The 17961-nt window shown below is 44.6% G+C and overlaps 2 protein-coding genes across 2 annotated transcripts in view; one reads left to right on the top strand and one right to left on the bottom strand.

Annotated features, from left to right (window-relative positions):
* The window catches only part of LOC141073062 (uncharacterized), a 53005-nt gene extending 48327 nt beyond the window's left edge, over positions 1–4678 (top strand). Inside the window, exon 18 of the mRNA XM_073560378.1 lies at positions 3983–4678. Coding sequence (XP_073416479.1) covers positions 3983–4566 — 584 coding nt within the window. The 3' untranslated portion in view covers positions 4567–4678. The remainder of the gene's footprint in view (positions 1–3982) is intronic.
* A 10048-nt stretch (positions 4679–14726) lies between these two features.
* LOC141073097 (uncharacterized) lies at positions 14727–17961 on the bottom strand. Its single transcript, XM_073560435.1, has 2 exons — positions 16769–17961; positions 14727–15888 (listed from the first exon to the last, which is right to left on the bottom strand). Exons 1-2 carry the CDS (start codon positions 17892–17894, stop codon positions 15797–15799), a joined length of 1218 nt encoding a protein of 405 aa, XP_073416536.1. The 5' UTR covers positions 17895–17961; the 3' UTR covers positions 14727–15796.

Below are 17961 nucleotides of genomic sequence, written 5' to 3'. Positions count from 1 at the left end.
GATTTTTCCCCCTTTCTTTCTTTTCTTTTCCAGTCTGTGTGCAGTAGCTAGCTCTGTGTTCCAGGCCTATGCATAGAGAAACTTCACATTTTTTTTTTGTATTTTAAGACGCACTTTTTTGTTTTGCCCAAATTGGGGGGGAAAACGGGGGGAAAAATGGCCACGTATCGCAAACTGTGCATGCGCCGCCTCCGCGGCCATTTTCTGGCAGTCTGAACACAAGAGCATGCATTGCCGAGAGGATATGGATAATGGCGGCACCCACCAGAAAGTGCCGCAACTCCCCACGCAGCTCCGGGCTTTGCCCCCACCCCCTGTGGACTCGAGAAGCCACTGCATGCACCCCCTCAACACCCCCCTTGGTAAGCCATAGGGGGCTATGTGCATGGATGGGGGATATATGTACCAGGATGGGGGACAGACAACAGAATGGGGACATATATATCAGGAGGGGGATCATATATGCCAGGACGGTAGACATGTATGCCAGGACGGTAGACATGTATGCCAGGATGGGGGCCATATATGCCAGGACGGTAGACATGTATGCCAGGATGGGGGCCAAATATGCCAGGACAGTAGCCATTTATGTACCAGGACAGTAGACATATATGCCAGGATGGGGGCCATATATGCCAGGACAGTAGACATATATGCCAGGATGGGGGCCATATATGCCAGGACAGTGGCCATATATGCCAGGACGGCGGCCATATATATATATATATATATATATATATATATATATATACCAGGACAGTAGCCTTATATACCAGGACAGTAGACATATATACCAGGAAGGGGGCCACATATGCCAGGACAGTAGCCACATATGCCAGGACAGTAGCTATATATATACCAGGACAGTCAATTCAATTCAAAGAAGCTTTATTGGCAGGACTAAATACACATTAGTTTTGCCAAAGCAAGTGTACAGAAGGGAATGGGGTTAGGGACTGTAGGGATGTTGGGTAGGGGTTGTAGGAAAGGTGGATGGGGCAGATCCAGCATGGGGCCATAGAAGTCCATGGCATAGGGAAGGTGGATGGGGGGATGGGGCAGATCCAGGGTGGGGCCATAGAACTCCATGGCATATCATGACTGTCTTTCTCGCAGTCTATGACATTCGCTCACATATTGCGCTGCTATCTCCACTGCTCTCTCGTCTTCCCCCAGCAGGATATATGTTTTCTCTTCCTCCTTCATGGTGATGAAATCCGGGAAGAGATGTGGGAGTCTCCTGAAGTGAGTGTCCCTCACTGCTGAGTATTTGGAGCAGTGTAGCCGGAAGTGGGTCTCATCCTCCAGGGCCTCCTGGTCACAGTATTGGCAGTCTTTCCTCCTTGGGATTGTAGCTCTGCCTGTGTCGGCCGGATTCGATGGCCAGACTGTGGGCACTGAGTCTATACCGGCTCAGGATCTTGCTGTCTTCGGGGTCCGGGAGTTTCTCCAGGTATGGGGCCAGTCTGTAGTCTCTATGTAGACTCTGGTACATTGTCAGTTTCTGTGAGCTGATGATGTCGTTCTTCCAGTCACTTACGTACCTCTCCTGGCTTTCGTCTACCATCTTCCTGATTCCGGCTTTTGTCAGGTTGTTGTGATTGGTGTTCTGGTCAGGTTGGGTTTGGGTGAGCTGTTCCGAGGGTCCTGGTTTTTCTGTTTCACCTACATGTGTCAGGGCTTTATGGTGATGGGAGCTTGGATTGCTCCTATTTAGGTGAGCCCGGAATGACAGTGCCCTCTTTAGAACCGTTAGGTGTAGAGGGAATCTGCCCAGCTCGGCCCGGCAAGCACTGTTGGAGGTGCTCCGATGGACTTGGAGAAGGTGCTTGCAGAATTCCAGGTGGAATATTTCTGTTGGGCTTGAATCCCACCTTGACCAGTCCTAGTAGGTGTGAGGACCTCAGACTTCGCTGCCATTCAGGAGGATTGGGGCGATGATAGAATCGAAGATTTTTAACCAGACCCTCACTGGTGGCTTCAGATGGTAGTTTCCTTTGGATGGCATAGAAGGTTTTGCAGGCCTTGTCTTTCAGGGTCTCTATGGCTTGTTTGAAGCTCCCTGATCGGTGAATCTCTAGGCCCAGATAGGTATATTTGTCCGTTCCTGTAAGGGCGCAGTTGTTGAGGACAAATGAAGGGTGCTGGTCTGATTTTCTCTTTCTCTTCTGGAACACCATGATGTTGGTTTTCTTTAGGTTTACCGGAAATGCCCAGGTGGAGCTGAATTTCTCTAAGATTTTCAGGTTGTCTTGGAGGCCTTTCTCGGTTGGTGACAGAAGCAGCAGGTCATCTGTGTACAGCAGGAATTTCACCTGCGCGTCGTGGAGGGTGAGACCTGGTGCTGTGGAAGATTCAAAGCGGTAGCCAGCTCGTTGATGTAAATGTTGAAGAGCGTTGGGCTTAGGCTGCAGCCTTGTCTGACTCCCCGGCTCTGCTGGAAATAGGCCGTTCTTCTGCCGTTCACACTCACACTGCAGAGGTTCTCGGTGTAGGAGCTTTTGATATCATAGGTCTTTCCTCCTATTCCGCTCTCCAGCAGTTTCAGGAATAAACCTGGGTGCCACACTGAATCAAAGGCCTTTTTAAAGTCCGCGAAACAGGGGTATATATTCCCGTTCTTTGTATTGTGCACATGGCTCTGAATGAGGCTGTGCAGGGTGTAGATGTGGTCAGTAGTGCGGTGGTTTGGCATGAACCCTGCTTGGCTCTTGCTGAGGACGTTGTGCTCGGTGAGGAAACTGAGGATCCTCTTGTTCAGGATGCTGTTGAACAGTTTTCCCAGGTTGCTGCTGACACATGCCTTTGTAGTTGGCTGGGTCATACCTGTCCCCATTCTTGTGGATGGGTGTGATGAGGCCTTGATTCCAGGTACGAGGGAAGTAGCCGGCACTTAGTACAATATTGAAGAGTTTAACCATTGCAGCCTGCATTTCTGGTAGGATTCCGTCCAGGCCACAGGCTTTTCTACATCTTATGGAAGAGATTCTCTCTGCTACTTCCTGTAATGTAATAGGTGCATCCACGGGTTTTGGAAATTTTTACTTTTTCCTCCATTGCTTTTAGTTTTGCCATTATGCTTTCCTGTTCTTGGCTTAGTTCTTCCTTTGGAATGTCTTTATAGAGGTCTCTGAAGTACTGGAGCCAGATGCTGCCATTTTGGATGTGGATGTTGTTGTTCTTGTCTTTTGTGCCCATGTGGTTCCATAGTTCCCAGAAGGAGTTGTCTTGGAGGGCGTCTTGGAGTTGGTTAAGCTTGGTGGAGATGTAACTCTGCTTCTTCCTCCTGAGGATGGTTTTGTACTGCCTTTGTATGGTTTCATAGGCTTCCCTTAGACCCGGGTGGTTGGGGTCTCTGTGTTTCTTGTTTGAGGCTGTTCTCAGAGTCTTCCGTACGACTTTACATTCTCTGTCAAACCATCCATTGATCTGTTTTTCTTTTGGTCTCTTGTAGTTGACTTTTTTAAGGTCATAGCCATATATGCCAGGACAGTAGCCATATATGCCAGGACAGTAGCCATATATGCCAGGACAGTAGCCATATATGCCAGGACAGTAGCCATATATACCTTTACAGCAGACATATATACCAGGATGGGGGCCATGTATGCCAGGACAGTAGCCATATATGCCAGGACAGTAGCCATATATACCAGGACAGCAGACATATATACCAGGACGGGGGCCATGTATGCCAGGACAGTAGCCATGTATGCCAGGACAGTAGCCATGTATGCCAGGATGGGGGTCATATATACCAGGACAGTAGCCATATATACCAGGACAGCAGACATATATACCAGGATGGGGGGGGTCATGTACAAGGATGAGGGTCATATATACTGATAAGCCAGACACTGGCATTATAAGATGGGCCCCATTTAACATTAAAAAATTTCTTTTTTCACCAAACTTGGGGTGCGTCTTATAAAGTGAAAAATACGGTATGTGTGCTGATTAAATTTTTTCTTTTTTTATTTAGAATCTTTCAGGAACCCCCCCAGCAGAAAACAGTTGTCAAACTATGTTAAAGGGCAGAGATGGAAAACAAATGTACCGACCATAGTAGAAGTGACGCGTGCTTGGAAACCCCCCAGGAAAAGGAAACAGAACGACTTTTCAGAGGAGATCAAAGATCTTGTGAGGACGCAGAAGTGGAAAGGACTAGTTATAATAGAGGACAACAGTAAAGGCGGTCATACCGTGAAGACCACCCACGCTTTTAAAAAAGGAGAGGTGGTCTGTGATTATCACGGAGAACTTATGGGCTGTAAAAAAGGGGAAGAACTGCACAGGTCACTGACAGGAATGTCACATATCTACTTTTTTGAACATAAAGGACAAAAATTGTGCATTAATGCAACCAAAGCACCGTGTGATTGCCACCCAGACATGCCATCCACTTTCGGACGGATGATTAATCATTTGGGGACGATTGACAATCTCAAGCCAAAGGTTCTGGATTGTGGAGAGACCCCAACAATTCTCTTTTTTGCCAAGAGAGATCTGAAGCCAGGGACAGAACTGTGTTTTAATTACAGAGTCCGAAGAAACGATTTTCAATAAAGGGGGATTGTTCATGGCTTCACACTTAATTTTTTACATGGGCTCTATTCATGCCTCTGATCCACTGTTTTTTTTTTTTTTTCTATAATAAAGCTGTTATTTTACTGTATAAGTGTTTGTACTAACACTTAATTTCTTCTCAACTTAATCTGCCCATCCTCGTTGCTTCTGACCAGAACACGTGACTGCCACAGCCAATCCAGGCCAGAGAAGGGACCTTCTTCCATAGCCAGTAATTGCCTAGAGCAGTCACATACTTTGGTTAGGGACCCGTGACAGCAGGGTTGTCCGTTCATACTGTCACCTACACATATAGGGAGAACACACACACGCGCACAGACACATCTTCTAGCTGGAGTAATTATTATTATTATTTATTGTTATAGCGCCATTTATTCCATGGCGCTTTACATGTAAGGAGGGGTATACATAATAAAAACAAGTACAATAATCTTAATACAAGTCATAACTGGTACAGGAGGAGAGAGGACCCTGCCCGCGAGGGCTCACAATCTACAAGGGACGGGTGAGAATACAGTAGGCGAGGGTAGAGCTGGTCGTGCAGCGGTTTGGTCGATCAGTGGTTACTGCAGGTTATAGGCTTGTCGGAAGAGGTGGGTCTTCAGGCTCTTTTTGAAGGTTGATGGTACGTGAGAGTTTGATATGTTGTGGTAGAGAGTTCCAGAGTAGGGGTGATGCGCGAGAGAAATCTTGTATGCGATTGTGGGAAGAGGAGATAAGAGGGGAGTAGAGAAGGAGATCTTGTGAGGATCGGAGGTTGCGTGCGGGAAAGTACCGGGAGACGAGGTCACAGATGTATGGAGGAGACAGGTTGTGGATGGCTTTGTATGTCATGGTTAGGGTTTTGTACTGGAGTCTCTGGGCAATGGGGAGCCAGTGAAGGGATTGACAGAGGGGAGAAGCTGGGGAATAGCGGGGGGACAGGTGGATTAGTCGGGCAGCAGAGTTTAGAATAGATTGGAGGTGTGCGAGAGTGTTTGAGGGGAGGCCACAGAGCAGGACGTTGCAGTAGTCAAGGCGAGAGATGATGAGGGCATGGACTAGGGTTTTTGCAGATTCTTGGGTGAGGAATGAACGGATTCGTGAAATATTTTTGAGTTGAAGTCGGCAGGAAGTGGAAAGGGCTTGGATATGTGGTTTGAAGGAGAGATCAGCGTCAAGGATTACTCTGAGGCAGCGAGCTTGTGGGACAGGGGAGAGTGGGCAGTCATTTACTGTAATTGATAGGTTCGTAGGGGGGGTCACATGAGATGGGGGAAAGATGATGAATTCTGTTTTGTCCATGTTGAGTTTCAGAAATCTAGCGGAGAAGAAGGATGAAATAGTGGACAGACATTGAGGGATTCTGGTTAGTAGGGAGGTGATATCTGGTCCAGAGATGTAGATCTGTGTGTCATCAGCGTAGAGATGATACAGAAAGCCATGAGATTCTATGAGCTGTCCCATGTAATGTTCCATTACACAGTTTTGGAGAAAAACTGTACATAGGGGAGAGTGTATAACTAGCTAATACCCATCTAATGTCCCATTAGCCAGTTTTGGAGAACAAACTTGTAACAGGATGGCAGTGGTGGGCTAAGGAAGACTGGGAAGCCAGTCTGACCCAGTAGACTGGGATTCCCTGGCTGACCCTGTTCCCAGAATTGCCTCTAAAGGTGAGGACGTCTGGGCCGCCCACCCTTCCCCTGCTGCTGACCAGCCCTAGTCTATAACCCCCTAAACTCCCCACAGGGACCCGGGATAGGCACAGCAACTCTAGTCAGATGGCAAACTCCATGAAGCTACAAGCACGGCTTCAGCAGAACAGCACATGGCGTCTACATAGCACAGTCTTTGCAGAGCATTAACTCTTTCACCGTCAACAGATGAGGGTTAATGCGAATATTTAAAGGCTGGGTGCCTGGTCACCTGACACACCCAGCAGCAGCTCATCTGACTGTGGAGTCACAGAAGTTAACCCTTAATAGGCAAAATAAATTAACTCCATTTAACTATTGCAATTTATAAAGACTGCAGAGCGGTCTACACTCTCCCCTCTGTACTATGTGCCCACTGTGCATATTTTTTTGCGCTGCATTTTTTTCAGCCACAAAAACACAAATGTTTCAAAAATGCACCCATGCATTTCTGGTGCGTTTTTTTTTTTTTTTGTGCTTCATTTTTCAGCTCATTAGAATGACTGTCAACTGGAAAAACGCGGCCCCCACCAAAAAGCACATGATAATTGCAAGGACACTAAAAAAAAATGCAGGCGATTTCTACAACAAAAAAGCCCAGTGGGCACAAACTAAAACTGGCTAATGTCTCACAGACTAAAGGGCCTGTCACACTAAGCGATATCGCTAGCAATATCGCTATAACTTGTGACGTTATAGCGATATCGCTGTGTCTGATACCTACAACCCGCTCCCCCGCTGGTTATCGCTGATCGCGCGTGAACGTTCAGGACTGTTTCTCGTCGTCAGCTTCCTGTGGAGCCGGGCGGGAGGACGTCTGGATCGCCTCGTCTGACAGGTAAGTAGCGACCCCCGTCCCCAGCGATGTCGCTGGTGAGATCTGCCTGAGTGGCAGCTCACTAGCGACCACTTAGCGATGCACCAGCGATCCTGACCGCGTCATATCGCTGGTCGGGATCACTGGTGCATCGCTAAGTGTGACAGTGCCTTACCTCTTGCATCAACCCCCCCATCCCCCTCTTCCATCTTCCTTATCATGGAGGTCGGAGAGCAGCGTCCCTCCTAGTGACTTCCTCCATTAGGGGAACATATGGTTCATGCCCCAAGGACTCATTGAAGTCTTCATGAACCTTAGTTACCTATTTGGGAAAAAAAATAATAAAATAAACAAACTATTGTATTTTAAAATTTGTTTTTATTCCAAGTCCTATTCTATTAGTGTTCATATCAGACAAGTGGGAGTTGGTTGATAACAGAACAGCCCCTGATGCAAACTTACATTACTGCTGCATATCTACAGTCATATGTAAAAGTTTGGGCACCCCTATTAATGTTAACCTTTTTTCTTTATAACAATTTTGGTTTTTGCAACAGCTATTTCAGTTTCATATATCTAATAACTGATGGACTCAGTTATATTTCTGGATTCAAATGAGGTTTATTGTACTAACAGAAAATGTGCAATCTGCTTTTAAACAAAATTTGACCGGTGCAAAAGTATGGGCACCCTTATCATTTTCTTGATTTGAACACTCCTAACTACTTTTTACTGACTTCCTGAAGCACTAAATTGGTTTTGTAACCTCATTGAGCTTTGAACTTCATAGCCAGGTGTATCAAATCATGAGAAAAGGTATTTAAAGTGGCCACTTGCAAGTAGTTCTCCTATTAGATTCTCCTATGAAGAGTGGCATCATGGGCTCCTCAAAACAACTCTCAAATGATCTGAAAACAAAGATTATTCAACATAGCTTTTCAGGGGAAGGATACAAAAAGTTGTCTCAGAGATTTAACCTGTCAGTTTCCACTGTGAGGAACATAGTAAGGAAATGGAAGAACACAGGTACAGTTCTTGTTAAGCCCAGAAGTGGCAGGCCAAGAAAAATATCAGAAAGGCAGAGAAGAAGAATGGTGAGAACAGTCAAGGACAATCCACAGACCACCTCCAAAGACCTGCAGCATCATCTTGCTGCAGATGGTGTCACTGTGCATCGGTCAACAATACAGCGCACTTTGCACAAGGAGAAGCTGTATGGGAGAGTGATGCGAAAGAAGCCGTTTCTGCAAGCACGCCACAAACAGAGTCGCCTGAGGTATGCAAAAGCACATTGGGACAAGCCAGTTACATTTTGGAAGAAGGTCCTGTGGACTGATGAAACAAAGATTGAGTTGTTTGGTCATACAAAAAGGCGTTATGCATGCGCTCTATTGTTGACCGATGCACAGTGACACCATCTGCAGCAAGATGATGCTGCAGGTCTTTGGAGGTGGTCTGTGGATTGTCCTTGACTGTTCTCACCATTCTTCTTCTCTGCCTTTCTGATATTTTTCTTGGCCTGCCACTTCTGGGCTTCACAAGAACTGTACCTGTGTTCTTCCATTTCCTTACTATGTTCCTCACAGTGGAAACTGACAGGTTAAATCTCTGAGACAACTTTTTGTATCCTTCCCCTGAAAAGCTATGTTGAATAATCTTTGTTTTCAGATCATTTGAGAGTTGTTTTGAGGAGCCCATGATGCCACTCTTCATAGGAGAATCAAATAGGAGAACTACTTGCAAGTGGCCACCTTAAATACCTTTTCTCATGATTTGATACACCTGGCTGTGAAGTTCAAAGCTCAATGAGGTTACAAAACCAATTTAGTGCTTCAGGAAGTCAGTAAAAAGTAGTTAGGAGTGTTCAAATCAAGAAAATAAGGGTGCCCATACTTTTGCACCGGTCAAATTTTGTTTAAATGCAGATTGCACATTTTCTGTTAGTACAATAAACCTCATTTGAATCCAGAAATATAACTGAGTCCATCAGTTATTAGATATATGAAACTGAAATAGCTGTTGCAAAAAACAAAATTGTTATAAAGAAAAAAGGTTAACATTAATAGGGGTGCCCAAACTTTTACATATGACTGTATATCATATGATAACCGCACAGCACGTACAAGTATACACACACACACTCTGAGTGGACTACCCAACTCTCAGAAATCGCTCATTTGAGTGACACCTTTGCTGCCAATAAGCTCATAAATTTATATTACATTTAGGCTACATTCACACGGTGCGTTAATGAACCGCTAATGTAGAGTTTTGTTCGGATCCACTATTTGCTGTCCCAGCCAGATCAATGCATTTCACTATTTGGAATTCACATGCTGCGTTTTGTACGGATCCACTTTTGGGCTCAAAAGCAGATCCGTAAAAAGAATTGACATGTCAATTCTTGGGCATTATTTAGCTGCGCTATTTACTCACCTGGCCATGCTCCCCCAGTGATCTCTCCCTTCATACCGAGGCCATAGGAACAGCGGGAACACCTGGCACTGCACCCTGTGACTGAGTGACATCAAACGGTCACATGCGCAGGCTGCAGGGTCCCAGAGGCAGCGCTCGCTGCAGCCTCCGGGGATGACAGGACACCGCTGGGGATGACAGGACACCGCTGGAGATCACTGGGGGAGAGCGGCGAGGTGAGTAAGCGCAGCAGAATAATGCAGCAGCATTCATACACAGAAAGCTGCCCTTTGTGAGGATCAGTTCTTGGTGCAGTTTCTGCACCAAAAACAGATCCTCAAAAACGCAGCAATAATCCTGTGTGTGAATGTAGCCTAAATATACCTTCATCCGTGAACGTGTTTTCGTAGCACAGCCACACAGCCCCCTACAGACACAGCGAGCTGGTGTGACTTCCCCAAGTGCCATGACGGCACAGTCAGCTGGCTGAGGTCATTGTTGCAGTGTATGACTACAATCTCCCTACACGCTGTAAGCTCTTGTGCCCTTGCCCCATCTCCCCATAGGCTAAGCTCTTGCATTCCCCCATCTCCTTAGACTGTACATACAAGTATTTTTAGTTACCCAAGTCAAGGATGAAGGGGCCGGCCTTGCCGCGTTATCATGGAGGCCGGAGAGCAGCGTCCCTCCATAGTGACTTTGCCCATTAGGGAAACTTGTAGTCCAAGCCCCAAGGATTCATTGTCTCCACGAAGCTTTCTTACATAATTTAAAAAAAAAAATTAATAAGGACATTCTTGCATTTTAAAATTGTTTTTATTCTAAATCCTATTAATTCTATTATTGTTCATATCAGACTCGAGGGAATTGGCCGATAACAACAGCACAGCCCCTGATGTAAGGTTACATTACTGCTGGAGGAGGCTGTGGCTCACTGGAGGGGGCTGCAGGAGGCTGTGGGTCCCTGTAGGGCCCTGTGTGGGGGTTGTTGCATGCTGTGTGGGGCTGTAGGGGCTATAGGGCTACAGAGCCACACAGCCCCCTGGTATGACTTCCCCAAGTGTCATGACAGCTGACTGTATATACATGTATACACATACTTGTAGGTACACGTGTCATGACAGCTACTTAGACTATACATACATGTATTTTTACTTACCTAAACAAAGGACGAAGAGGCTAGCTGTTCCAAATTATCATGGAGGCCGGAGAGCAGCGACCCTCCATAGTGTTGTCACCCAGCTGGGTCGCTATCTTGCATCTCTGCCCACTCATGATGGGGCAATGGGTTCAATGTGGCCTCTCGTATGATATAGCGCTTGTTCCTCACCCCTTGGGAGCGCTGGGCCACAATTGGGCGGTGGAAGGCTGGTAACTCAATTTATTCTAGTTCTCCAGGATCTTCTCCCCCATCTGGTGAATTGGGCATCATGGACAGCGCATCAGCATTAGCGTTCTTATGTCCTGCTCGGTACTTGATGGTAAACTCGTAGTTGGACAGCCGGGCCATCCATCACTGCTCTAATTCACCCAGCTTTGCTGTTAAAAGGTGGGTTAGCGGATTATTGTCCGTGTAGACGGGAGATTTCGCTGAAGCCAGGTAGTGCTTGAAGCGCTCTGTTACCGCCCAGACTATGGCGAGGAACTCCAGTGTAAAGGAACTGTAGTTGTCGGGGTTCCTTACAGTGGGACGAAGCTCCCTGCTGGCGTAGGCAATCACTCTCTCTCTGCCTTTCTGCATTTGTGACAGCACTGCTCCCAATCCCATGTTGCTGGCGTCAGTGTAAAGTACAAATGGTTGGTCATAGGGTAAGCCAGGACCTCATCTCCCGTGAGGGCCAATTTCAACCTGATGAAGGACTCTTCTATCCTTTTGTTTTGCAGCGGCAACAGATGGGCTGTCCGTCCTTGTCATAACGATCGCTGTCTCTCCCTCTGGTCGGTGGGATTCTCCTCTGCCATCGCCATGGGACGTCATCGGAACTGGAAGCTAGCTGGATCTTTTTCTTTGGAGCCACTTACATGGACTGCACAGTTTTTGTGAGTGCAGCCACACTTTGTCAGTTCCTTGACTTGGAGACGTAGGTCTGCAGCAGTCATCCTCTTGGGCTGGCGTATCAGTCTCAATAGGGGTCTGGGGAAAGGATGCTGCCTCTTACTGGTATGTAATTTGTAGGGCTCCCCTGAGTACTGCGGTAACCTTTGCACTCTTTTTCAGGCTCCGCCCATGACTGCACGCCCCTCTCTTCTCATGTGCGCCGTGTGACGCAGTTATGGCGGCGATTTGAAAGTTCAATAAACTCTCTGGCACATAGTACCCAATAATGTCGGGCTACGAAATCCTGTTCGTGATGCCAAAATTGCTGCACCCCGCGGGGTACCCGGTACCGGGCCGGTTCTATTACTTCAGGGGGTGTCACGGCAGCAGTGACCCGGTCCGTGGCCCTGGGCGAGCAATCAAATAATGAAGGGAATAGTTAATATGGGGGATTAATTTGTGACGCCACCAGTGGTACTCAGCAATGAGAAGATGGCCGATGCTGCAGTTCAAGTCTACTGGGGCAGTTGGTGACGCAGCATAGATGTTACAGCTCTCCACGGGTAGAACTAGGCCCCAGGGCAGTTGTTTTATTTAAAAATGGTGGTGATGGTTGTAATTCAGAGTAGATGATGCAGTAATAAAGCTGAAGACACAGCAGGGTTGCAATTTCCTTTTACCTTTACTTGACAGTCCAGGGTGCAGACCAGGGGATCATAGATGGTGAGGGAGATCCGGTTAGCCTAGAAGCAGTTTAGGATTCACTGAGCCAGATGGATATGGAGGCCTCCCTACTGTGCTATCCTCTGAGGTCCTTGCTGCCTAAAGCTGTGCTTGGACCTCTATTCCTGCTTTTCTTTAAGCACTTGCCCGTATGGCAGGCAGCTTGAGCCGTTTTTACAGATGTCGCTCCTTCATGGCGGCTCCGGGCTCTCTTATGCTGCTGTGCCGCTGAGTGTTTTATGGGGCCAGGAGGCCTGCAGTCCCATGCCCTCAGGATTAAAATCTGGCATCTCTTTACCCGCACAGCCACGGACTCCGGCGTCCTCTTTCCAGCGTTTAGGTGATCTTTCTCTCAGCTCCTCTTCCCAGATTCCCCAAATTTCTCCTTTCCTCCCCAACTCTCCTCAGACTCTATCAGCACTCACTCCTCTCTGACTGACTCCTTCCAGAACAATCTCCCAACCCCAGCACTAACTCCTCCCACCGTCACTACCTTAAGCTCTGCCCCTTTTGGTCTGGAGTTAGAACAAGTGTTTGATGCTGGTTCTATCTGGTCAGGGGACCTCTCATTGCCACCGGCCATGACATTACACCTTGTGAGAGAGGCTATACCACTGCGGCAACTGGACTCCTGGGGTGCCACATAATCGTAGCCTCCAGATTATAAGTGGACACATATTCTTTTACCTGCCAATGCTTACAAAGTCGCAAAAGAAATAGGGATAAATTTTGGAAATGGCGATAATATTCATTTGGCAACCCGTCTGGTCCGGGGGCTTTAGTACTCTTCGTCAATTTAATAGCAGTCTCAATGTCCTCCTCAGTGAAGGGAGCGTTAAGACAGTTTAGCTGGTTTTGGGATACTCGGGGTAAATTAATATTTTGTAAATATTGATCAATCTCCAACTGAGATGGTTGAGGAGTTTGAGGGTCTCTATGTAAATTATAAAGTTAGGTATAGTATAGGGCGAATAGGCCTGCTTTCTCAGTGAGGTTCCGAACATGCTTTCCATGAGGGTCTATAAGGTGATCAATCCTGGTTTGTATTTTTTAACTCTGCATGTCAGTAGGGCTCCAGCTCTGTCCTCAGTTGCATAAAATCTTGTTTTCATTTTTTTAGTTTTTTTGAAATATAACTCTCCCATACAAGGGAGCACTGTTGTGAGTTCATTTTTCCCTTCACCATTGAGGTCTGATGAACTCCCTCCTCTGGTGAAGGAAGGTAGTGAGGCTGATTACCAAACACCTGGGCAGCTAGATGATGACTGGGTGGCTGGAATTGAGGACTGGATATAAGGCTGCCGACGCCCTTCTTCCTGGCTGGTGATTTCCTGCTGGATTCTTGGAGACCAGTTTGATTTCTGCATCTCAAAGCTAAGTTTTTCTGCTCTGCTTTGTACTCTTCAGTTTTGTTTTTGTTTTGCCTTGTTTTTTGGGAGTTCTGCCATCCCCGGCCGGGGGTGAGCTGAATTCCATTTTTGTCTCTGATCTGTTGATCTTTTGCTCTGTCTTCAGAATATACCTGAGTGCTGATGTAGTCTTTTGAAGCCTAGCGACTTCAGGGCCTGTTTTTCCTATCAGTCGGTTGGCTCATTTTGATAGGGTTTTTGCGGATGGCAGACAGCAGCTTTCCTATCCTGTCCTATGTAGTTAGCTTGGGCCCCATCATTTGCTCATCCTATCTTTCTATCTGTGTTAGTGTTTTCATCTTGCTTCACCGTCATTATATGTTGGGGGCTGCCTATTGCTTTGGGGTCTGCTCTGGGGCAGTTTAGTTTTTCCCCTGTCTTTAGGCTATGTAGTTCTCCGGCTGTGATCGAGGGGTCTAGGGCACCATAGGAACCCCCCACGGCTACTGCTAGTTGTTGTGGTTAGGTCCAGGGGTCTGCAATCCGATAGCTGCCAACCTCTCTGGTTTTTCTGAACTTAGCTGGTATTTTGTTTTTTCCTCCTTCGGTGACTCATCATAACAGAGCACATAATATTATCACAGCGATCTAATATCAATCACGGTTTATCAAAAGGGAAGATAAGACCAAGGTAGAGGGAGGGTAGGACACAAGGAATATGAATAGGCAATTCTTGGATTGGACTAAATTTAAACGCTCTATTGGACCTGGCTTTGCGGCTATCACCTTAGCGATTCGAGGTCTGGAGATGGGTACACTCTGGATTAATATACAACCCCTGGCAAAAAATTATGGAATCACTGGCCTTAGAGAATGTTAATTCAGTTGTTTAATTTTGTAGAAAAAAAAGCAGATCACAGACATGGCACAAAACTAAAGTCAATTCAAATGGCAACTTTCTGGCTTTAGGAAACACTAAAAGAAATCAAGAGCAAAAAATGTGGTAGTCAGTAATGGTTACTTTTTTTTTTTTTAAATCAAGCATAGGGAAAAAATTATGGAATCACCCTGTAAATTTTAATTCCCAAAACTAACACCTGCATCAAATTAGAACTGCTCGTTAGTCTGCATCTAAAAAGGAGTGAGCACACCTTGGAGAGCTGTTGCACCAAGTGGACTGACATGAATCATGGCTCCAACATGAGAGATGTCAATTGAAACAAAGGAGGGGATTATCAATCTTAAAAGAGGGTAAATTATCACGCAATGTTGCAAAAGATGTTGGTTGTTCACAGTCAGCTGTGTCTAAAATCTGGACCAAATACAAACAACATGGGAAGGTTGTTAAAGGGAAACATACTGGTAGACCAAGGAAGACAAAGCGTCAAGACCGGAAACTTAAAGCAATATGTCTCCAAAACAGGAAATGCACAACAAAACAAATGAGGAACAAATGGGAAGAAGCTGGAGTCAATGTCTGTGACTGAACTGTAAGAAACCGCCTAAAGGAAATGGGATTTACATACAGAAAAGCTAAGTGTAACACCTAAACAGAAAAAAAACAAGGTTACAATGGGCTAAGGAAAAGCAATCGTAGACACTGGATGACTGGATGAAAGTCATATTCAGTGATGACTCGCAAATCTGCATTGGGCAAGGTGATGCTGGAACTTTTGTTTGGTGCAGTTTCAATGAGATTTATAAAGATGACTGCCTGAAGGGAACATGGAAATTTCCAGTCATTGATGATATGGGGGCTGCAGGTCAGTAAAGGCACTGGGGAGATGGCTGTCATTACATCTTCAATAAATGCACCATGTGCAGAATTATTAGGCAAGTTGTATTTGAGAGGATTCTTTTTATTATTGAATAACAACTATGTTCTCAATCAAGCCAAAAGACTCCTAGATATCAAAGCTTAAAATTTTTGGAAGTGGGTTTTTTTTTAGATTTGGCTATCTTAGGAGGATATCAGTTTGTGCATGTAACTATTACTGTGCATAATTATTAGGCAACTTAAAACCAAATATATACCCATCTCACTTGTTTATTTTCACCAGGTAAACCAATATAGCAACACAAAATGTAGAAATAAACATTTCTGACATTTAAAAACAAAACAAAAAAAAGTGACCAATATAGCCACCTTTCTTTACGATGACACTCAAAAGCCTTCTTTCCATAGATTCTGTCAGTTGCTTGATCTCTTTACGATCAACATCGCGTGCTGCAGCCACCACAGCCTCCCAGGCACTGTTCGGAGAGGTGTACTGTTTTCCCTCCCTGGAATAAAACAAAAACACATGACCATAGTCCTATCATTAAAAATATTTTATTGATATACCATAATAATATAAAACCAAGGTTTAATTAAAAAAGCAGCAAAACATCAAATATATATATGATAATATGCATAAAAATTGACATAGAAATTGAAGGGTCAGCTAACCATAATCATAAGAGAAGGTTACACATATGTGTAGGGTCCCATGCCACAGGAAGAAGGACCCCTTAAATGTAAAAAAGTTATGTGATAAAGAAAATTCCAACAGCTGTAGGATAAATTTTACCATCCCATTTTCATAGTTGGAGGTCTCAAGAAAAAATTGTACTGCTCGTATGCCATCAACATGTCGTATATTAGTATACAGTGATTCAATGTCACATGTCACTAATAAGGTATCTTTCCCAATGTGTAACCCGTCTACCTTTTTCAAAATATCAGATGTATCCTTTACATATGATGGGAGGGATTCAACCAATGTCTGGAGTTTGGCATCAATGAACCGATTTATTAGTTCCAAATAGTTCCCTGTCCCTGATACAATGGGTCTACCAGGTGGTGATGTTTTATCTTTATGGATTTTTGGTAATAGATATAGAGTGGGGATGATGGGTTCAGAAACCCTCAGTGCCATATATAGTTCTTTAGATATCACCCCATCACTGTGAGCTTGTTTCAATATTCTCTCCAATTCTGCTTCAAAACTATTAGAAGGATTGTATGTTAATTTTTTATAATATTGTTGCTTCTTTAGTTGTCGAAAGACCTCTTGCTCATACTGTTCAGATGGCCAGATGACAATATTACCACCTTTGTCTGAGGGTTTGATCACCACATCATCCCAACTCCGGATCTTCTCTATTGATCTACGTTCCTCACCTGATAGGTTATCCATTTTAGCATATCTTGGTATAGACTCCAAATCCTTAGATACGAGCTTAACAAATAAGTCTACATTGGGGCATGTTGATAGAGCTGGAAATTTCTTAGATTTTGGCTTAATAGAAGCTGGAATGATGTCACTCTCGAGAATATTGTGCTCTTCTGCCAATTCTTCAAGATTCCTTAAAGCCTCCTGCTCCTTTTCTGTAGGGAACATATTGCACAAGGTTTGGTCATGAAAATATTTTTTATATATTAATGCTCTGGCAAAAATGTGTAAATCTTTAATTACAGTAAATAGTTGAAAGTCAGTTTTAGGTGAAAACGATAACCCTTTAGACAAGACACATAAATCTGTTTCAGACAATACATGTGTACTCAAGTTGATTACCTTCATATCTCTTTTCCCCTTATTAGGGGACTCCTCATTCCTACGTTTGAATGAAAAGTGTCTCTGTTCCCGATTGCGTTTTGGTCTTGCTCCAAACCGTGTCATCATATTAAAAGAGGCTGAAGAATTGGCAGAGACATCACTCATTGAGGTCCCAGATGATACTGACGGATTCCTCTGATTTTTAAAATCAACTCTATGTTTCCTCCATCTATAGACATTATTTGTTTGAAAGTCTCTACTATCACGATTATATTTAGTAGTTTGGGATTCTTGTATATTCTTGACTAATAATTCAATATGTTTATCAATTTGTATATTCATTTCTTGAAAATGCTCCACAGATAGCTCGGATTTTGCTTGTTTAAGTAGATCATGCAATTTATTATCCAAATCTACCAATGTTTTGTTGTTGGACTCAATCAACATCTCCATAAATCGTTTCGACGTATTGTTACATAGTTCCTCCCAATTTTTTATGAAGGTTTCGTCATCCACAGGATAAGATGGAATTACTTTAATCCGAAGACCTCTGGGAATTATCTGTTTAATAATATAATTTTCCAAAAAAGTCTTATTCCACCAGAGTCGTGTTCTATTAGATAATATTTGTTTAATAGAATTACCAAAATCCACATTTCTCTGAATTGTATTACATTGAGCATTTGCTCCATTATTAAAAACCTGATTAATCTTTCCAAGCCAGGCTTGTTCACTGGCTTTATAGTCCATCTCCTTCAAAACACCTGTGCAAAACACAGCAAATAATTAGCAAATAAAGGGGATATAGTGGGAAATT

The sequence above is a fragment of the Dendrobates tinctorius genome, unplaced genomic scaffold (genome assembly GCF_039654945.1).
Source record: "Dendrobates tinctorius isolate UK_male_01 unplaced genomic scaffold, ASM3965494v1 ptg000296l, whole genome shotgun sequence".
Taxonomy (NCBI): domain Eukaryota; kingdom Metazoa; phylum Chordata; class Amphibia; order Anura; family Dendrobatidae; genus Dendrobates; species Dendrobates tinctorius.
This window is presented reverse-complemented; position numbering and strand designations above follow the sequence as displayed.

Bases quoted from the DNA above. Each gene is read 5' to 3' on its own strand.
- LOC141073097 (XM_073560435.1), bottom strand. From the start codon at position 17,894: ATGGACTATAAAGCCAGTGAACAAGCCTGGCTTGGAAAGATTAATCAG. The intron at 15,889-16,768 runs GTGAGGAACGTA...GTTTTATTCCAG, and splicing joins TAAAATGGATAACCTATCAG to GGAGGGAAAACAGTACACCT.